The sequence below is a fragment of the Apis dorsata genome, unplaced genomic scaffold, assembly GCF_000469605.1.
Source record: "Apis dorsata unplaced genomic scaffold, Apis dorsata 1.3 scaffold_298, whole genome shotgun sequence".
In the NCBI taxonomy this organism is placed as follows: domain Eukaryota; kingdom Metazoa; phylum Arthropoda; class Insecta; order Hymenoptera; family Apidae; genus Apis; species Apis dorsata.
Genome location: NW_006263572.1, coordinates 22,338 through 29,665, shown reverse-complemented (window position 1 = coordinate 29,665; position 7,328 = coordinate 22,338). Strand labels below are relative to the sequence as shown.

General features: G+C 18.4%; 1 protein-coding gene across 2 annotated transcripts in view; it reads right to left on the bottom strand.

Moving 5' to 3' along the window:
* LOC102681031 (facilitated trehalose transporter Tret1-like) overlaps window positions 1-7,328 on the bottom strand; it is a 21,566-nt gene that overhangs the window by 7,155 nt on the left and 7,083 nt on the right. For both annotated transcript variants that reach the window (XM_006617311.2, XM_006617310.2), the window contains exons 2-5: window positions 6,770-6,944; window positions 6,141-6,276; window positions 2,416-2,624; window positions 1,129-1,398 (exon numbers count right to left, since the gene is read on the bottom strand). In XM_006617311.2, the coding sequence (XP_006617374.1) occupies window positions 1,129-1,398; window positions 2,416-2,624; window positions 6,141-6,231 (570 nt within the window). In that variant the 5' untranslated portion in view covers window positions 6,232-6,276; window positions 6,770-6,944. The remainder of the gene's footprint in view (window positions 1-1,128; window positions 1,399-2,415; window positions 2,625-6,140; window positions 6,277-6,769; window positions 6,945-7,328) is intronic.

The following is a 7,328-nucleotide window of genomic DNA, read 5'->3' as shown; positions in this document are numbered from 1 at the left end:
CAATATTTTTAATTTCAAAGGACGATTAAAGCAATAAAAAATAAAAATTTGTTTTAAAAGATTAATCATTTTATGTATATATATATATCATGATATTCAAATTTTTGATTAATTAATAACTTATATTCTTAAAATACAAACTATGTAACTATGTAATTTTACATTACATTTAAATACAATAATATTTTTTCATTTATATAATTTTAATTTCCATGATATTATACATATAATTTGGATAAAATTCCAAAAAGATTCAATCTGATCATTATAAAATTTGGAAATATAGAAAGAAAGAAGAATCCAAATATAAAATTTTAAATTCGAGTATTAATTTCTAAGATATAAAAAAATTTTCATTGCTATATTTTTAATTCTAATTCTAATTCTATATAAAAGTAACTAATGCAATCGTAGAAATTATCATTAAATATTTCATAATATTTATAGAATTTAAAGTATTAGGTAAAATCTTTAATTGTTTCCATAAAAAATAGCAAATATATATAGATAAATATATATAGATAATAATTTCTTCATGGGAATTTTAAATTCCGAGTTAAATAAATTATAGAATTGTTTTCATTCAAAAATAACCCAAATAATAACAATTGTCACATTTGCATATCAAATGCTTTTATTTTGGCAATTTTTTTTTTTATTTCTACTCATATAGTATAATTAATAGTATTTAATAAGTCAAATTTCTTGAGAATGAGTGATCAGATTTTTGTTAGATTGTAAATAAAACATCTTATAGATGAGCTCGATATAATTATTATGTATTACATAATATCCTACAACGGCAATAATAAAGATTATTGTATTAATAATTAATTTGAATAAGCCATTTTAATGATTACTAATATCTATATACTTTTAATAATTTTTATATACTTTTAATATACAATAGAAAATATTTCAAAAAACTAATAAAAATTCGAAATCTTAAATTTAAGATTCTTTTCTCCTACTTAAATTTTCTACATAAATTTATTTGATAATCAGGAACTATAATCAATGTTATTTGTAAATATTAGTTAATCTTAAAATAATGATAAAATAAATTGATATTATTTTTTAATAGAAATTGAAACATATAGATATATATTTTACAAACACATATTCTACCTGTTTCTCGTTATTTCCTCTCAACCATAGTAAAGCCTTTTTTGCTTTGTCGGGTTTCTTCCGTCTTATGAGCCATGCGGGACTCTCCGGAATCAGGAGCAACGCAATTAATGCTGTCGTAGGAATTATGATTCCGCAAAAAGCCACGATATCCCATGTGAAAGAAGCCCCTAAGGCATATATTATGAGAATTCCGAAACAATAAAAGGTTAAAGTACATCCTGTTAATAATCCACGGAGTTTCGGATCGGCCATTTCACCCAGAAAAACCTAAAGACAAATATCTAATATATATGTTATAATAATGTGTATATATATTAAAATTATTATATTATATATATATTATAAGAATATATAATATATTATATATATTATAATTAAATCTTAATTTATATCTTTATTTATATCTCTAAATCTATTATTTATTTAATGTGATTTAAATACATTAACATACATTAAAATACTATCATGGATAAAGCTAGTAAAAGCTATTTCTTGTTCTTATAATCTTAGAATTTTTATAATCCTTATAATTTTATCTTTTTATGTAAAACTAATGAAATCAATTCATTCTAAAAAAGTATAAAAATGAAAGAAGTCAATTAAATTTCAATAGATAAAAGACCAAAAATAGTAAATAAAAAATAGTCACAATTTAAAAATATGACATCGTGTTATGTATAGAATCAATACATTAGTATCGATTAGTATCAATTCACATTATATGTATTTTTAATAAAAGTGTTCATTTAATAACAAAATTCAATTCATTTAATAACAAAAATATTAATATGTTTTCTTATCTCGATAAAAATTTTATATTTATTATCATTAATCATCATGTGATGATTGAATGCCATTTATGTATCGTGAATAAGATTGACACATGCTAGATTATATTGTTAATTCTGCATTGATAATGAAGAGGATATATCGCAAAAAATTAACAAAACTATAATTCGGCAATATTCACTTTATGATACATACGAAATAGAATAATGGGAAAAAAAAAAAATTCGGATTTCGACATTTGTGAGTAAAATAAATGACAATTGAAAATATACTTTTATGATAATGTATGATGTGAATAGTTCATTGGTTGTGTCAATAGTGTTATTAAGACAATATACCTGTGAATATATCAATGCTGCATATCATATATGCTCTTCAAATATTATATTTATTAAATATAATAATATAATATAATAACTTTTATTTATATGAATATATATATACATTCACGATACATGTAAAGGAAGGAAAAAATAAAATATTAAGATTTCTTACTTGAGCTGGTGCTGCCATTAGACCAACACCAAAACCTAATACAACTCTTCCTACTAAAAGACAGGGAATATTTGTAGAAAAACCTATGATGAACCATCCAACGGATAGCGGTACTGCTGAAAATTGTAAAGCACCACGCCTACCGATTCCATCTAATAATGGACCGGACATCAAAGATCCAATAGGTGTTGCTAAACTGTGAACTGATGCTGAAAGATAAATCATAAAAGCATATATTTAAATATATAATGACTTCAAAAAATATTAGCATATTGTTTAAAATACAATAATTTTTTAAAATTGGATTTAAGAATTTGAAAAATTAAATTTTATTTTGAGAAATTAAAAAAATTAATTTATTATGATGTGAAAAAAATTTCGAAAAAATTACAATTTGTCATAATTCCAAAAATAATTTAAATTTATTAATTAGGAATTATATTTATAGAAAACTAGTAAAAAAAATATTCTTGCAAAAACAAGTATTTGCTATATTAATAATATAAAAACATATTTTGAATTATTCTTGCAGCAAGTTTGCGTATGTTCAAATTAAATAATAGATTAAAATTATATTTTGAAAATTTAATTTTAATGTGTTATAATCCTTTTAATCTATTAAAATGTTTTTGTATATTCTAATACAAAAATATGAAAGCCTATTTATTTAATTAATATAAAAAAACGATTATAATTAAAAAAAAACTTGCAATTTATATAAAATTAGTAATTTAAAAACAAAATGGTAATCAGGAAATGTAAGATTTCCTAAAATTGAAAATATATTCATAAATTATTATATAAAAGCTAAGAGAGATTATACCATTTAAAAAAAAGACATATCTCAATAACAAGGTTATATCCTTGGTGATTACACTTGGTCTTGAATCTCATTGATAAAAATTATTCAATCAGACAATATGTAGGTCAGTCGTGACACGCGACATAGTAGAAATAATCAGACAGTCTGATAGTGCGTATTACATCAATCATAAAATATCCTTGAACTTGTAAGCTAGTTCTTGAACTTTTGTTTCTTGATGCATTTTCAAACGAAATTATTTAGAATTTCTTTAATAGTAAATTTAACAAGATTCTAACTCATTAATCCTTAATAATTATTATTTTTAACTAACTATTTTTAAATTATTTCAGGTTCAAGTTTTAAAAAATGAAATAAAATAATGCATCTTCAATATTTTACATAGTATACTTTTTATTTTAATAAATAGTATACTATACTAATAATATAAGAATAAAATTTGATTGTAATAAAATTTAAAAATAAAATAATAATAAAATTTGATTATATATCTAATAATATTAATAGTTATATTTTTTATTTTATTATATAAATAACTTTATTATAATATTAATAATATTTATTATATAATATAATTAATATTTTATGATATTTTCATAATTTCATTAAACTTTTTTATTTTATTTTCTTTATTTTATATATAAAAAAAAATGTAAAAAAATAAATGATATGTAAAAAAATAAATTATATAGAATATCAATAATTTTAATAAATTTATATCATTCTTATAATGAATATTTTTCTGTAATAGTTTCTTTTTTCTTTTTTTTTTTTACGATTGAAATTTTATTTTCATGTATATTTTTATCAACAGATAAATAACAATTTCCAATTACAATAATAATCTATTAACTATCGCTGAATCAAGACCAAAACATATTAGTTATTTTGGAAAATAGATATTTTAAGAATTGTTAACAGTTTTTTTTCAATTGTATTCGCTTTATTGGTTCATAAAAAACAAAAGAAAAAAATGTTTCTTAAATGGCATCTCTCTTGCATCAGCATTTATTAATCAACAAAGCTGTTTCTATTAGTAAGAAATATAGATTTGCGCATTGCCTTATGTGTATAATTTGAAAATTCAAACGGTAAAATATTAACTGATGTCGATAAATATAAAAAAAAATAATGATACTAAATATGTGTGATCGACAATAGAAAAAAAAGATAAATGAAAAAGTTTGAATAAATAATGGAGTGGTACGTATATTCGTTGCTACAATTAAACCAAAATGCTTTTTTATAGGAATTATTTTTCTATTTAAATTTGCATCACTTAATTTTTTATCTCATTAAAATTAATAAATGCTTAAAATTAATAAATTTAAGGTTTGATATTTTAAAAAAAATTTCTTAATCTTAATCGTTGCATTTATGTACATTCGAGATTATATAAATAAATATTAATATAATGTAAAATTAAATTTTAAATTCAAAATTAAATTTTCCGTAAAATTGAGTATTTTCTCATATTGACGAGTTGAATATTTATATGTCGGTAAAATAATAACTTATGTATATGTAACTTATATAAATATTGATAAATTCAATTGAATAAATTATTAAATTAATATTAAATTATTATATTATTATAGCATATATAATATAATAATATAATATAATAATAATATAATATATATAGCAAATATCAACTGAATGAGAAACGCGGTTTTATGAATGAGATAAAAAAAAAGTATTTAATGTTTTGTTTTACGATATGATTTTAAATTTCTAAGAGATATGTACATTCCTAAAAAATCGAAATTCTAATTTCAAAAATTAGTAAGGATTTTGTGACAAAAAATCGGATATTATTATATATTAATTCTTTGAATGTCATTAATTAGATAATTTTGTAATTATCTAATTAATTATATTATTTTTATCTATTTATTTATATTCTTATAATTATAACAAAATTTATAAATAAATAAAGATATTATCATTTAATTAGCATATTTAGTATTTTTTATAATCTTCGAAAAACGAAAATATAAATATTTCTTTATATGTATATGACATATTCATAAGACATTAGCACAATGATATAATCACTACGTTTAAAATTATTTTAAAATTATTTCTTGTATTTTTCGTATTATTTTTTTTAAATTTATATATTTCGGTAAAGAAATATTAATATTACATTTAACATTAATATTTTTTTATAGATATTTTTTTATAGATTGTTAATAAATATAACATTTTAGATTAGATAATTTCTTCTAAATTATATCATCCTTCTTTATATTATATTGGTTTTTATGCTAAGACATATATATATTTTATGCTAAGACAAAAACAAAATATTTTTAAAAAACTTTAAAAATTATATCATTCTATGTACTTAAAACATTTTTTTATGATTTAAGTTATCATTAGATATAAATCATTTAAAAATTATAAAGATATATCATTTAAAAATTATAAGCTTCTAATATCATAAAAACTGATATAGTAATATTTCTTTATCGCATATTATTATATTTTATATCATTAGCACTAGATTAATTTTTATCGACAGTATGTGACTTTTTTGATCATAAAATTTTATAGTTGGAATTTAAGTAATTTTATAGTTGGAATAAAAGTAATTTTAAAAAAAAAGTATAAAAAATACAATATTTTGAAAATTATATTATGGAAAAATTTTTCTTATAATGTAGAACCAATAATTGCGTTATAAATTGTTAATAGAAAATTTTAATAAAAATTTAAAAAAAAAACAAATTAAATATAAATATAAAAAAATATAAACTCCTAAAATATTTGATTTATTACATTCGATTATAAACAAATTAATTTAATTATCATTAAAAATTTTTATTTTTCAAATTTTTAATCTTATTTTAAAAAAATCAAGTTTAGTAAATGATTTTGACTCTTTAACTTTACATACCTATCCATGATCCAAGTTCCTGATCAGCGTGCATCGTGCCATTTTCTTCAGCCAATTGTGGTAATAATGTAGCACTGTAACCAATTGGCATTCCTCCAGCGGCTGCTACTAATAGAACTGCACCAGCTAATAAACACTAAAATATAATACTTAAAAAAATGCTTTTCTAAATAAAAATTTTTTTAAAAATTTGTATACAATAATTAAAGAAGAATAAAAAAGTATATTTTTAAACAAATTATGAATCGATTTTTTTAAGATATTTTAAGAACGTATATTAACATTCTTTATCTATATATACATTTAATATATATATATATATATTTTAAACTTATATATATATATAAATAATTTGTATTTTATTTATAAAATATCTTTATACATATACATCTTTAAATATAAAAATGTATCACTTATTTTTCAAAAGAAAAAAAAATAAATAAATGTTTCTAATAATTATATAATAATAATATAGTTTTCAAATAATTTAAAAGCAAAAGAATTATTATATTAAAAATATTTTTTTTTCTATCTTTTCTCTGTTCTATTTATATATTCTTTTTATTTGTATATTTTGCATATTTTTAGATAGTATACATAATTCTATGTATTTTATGTAATTTTCTTACCTGTGCAAATATCCCTTTTGAATTCGATGAATAATGTATTACATTATCTTTATCGTTAAAAATTTTGTCTTTATCTTGAGTATTATTATTTTCTATATCTTCACAAACACTTTTAACTTCGTTTACTTTTGTATAATCGACTGTAGAATGTTCCAATATTGAACAACATTCTTCACTAAAAAAGCAAAAAATAAAAATCTTATTTAAATCTTATTTTAATTGTTTAAATAATAATATAGGAGAAATTTAACTTTAATTAAATTAAATTATGTTAAATTAATTAAATTAATTTATTAATTAATTAAACTTAATTAATTAATTAAATTGAAAACTACAATAATTTTTATTACATTAATATTACATTAATATTTATTTATTAATTATTAATTAATATTTTATTATATAACATTATTAATTAATATAATATATAATATTATTTATATATATTATTATATTATTTATATATTATTATATTGTAGTTATTTTTAAATTTTTGTCTCTAAATTTATTGTCTCTAATTTATTTCTAAATTTTGTAATTTTAAATTAATAAAATTAAT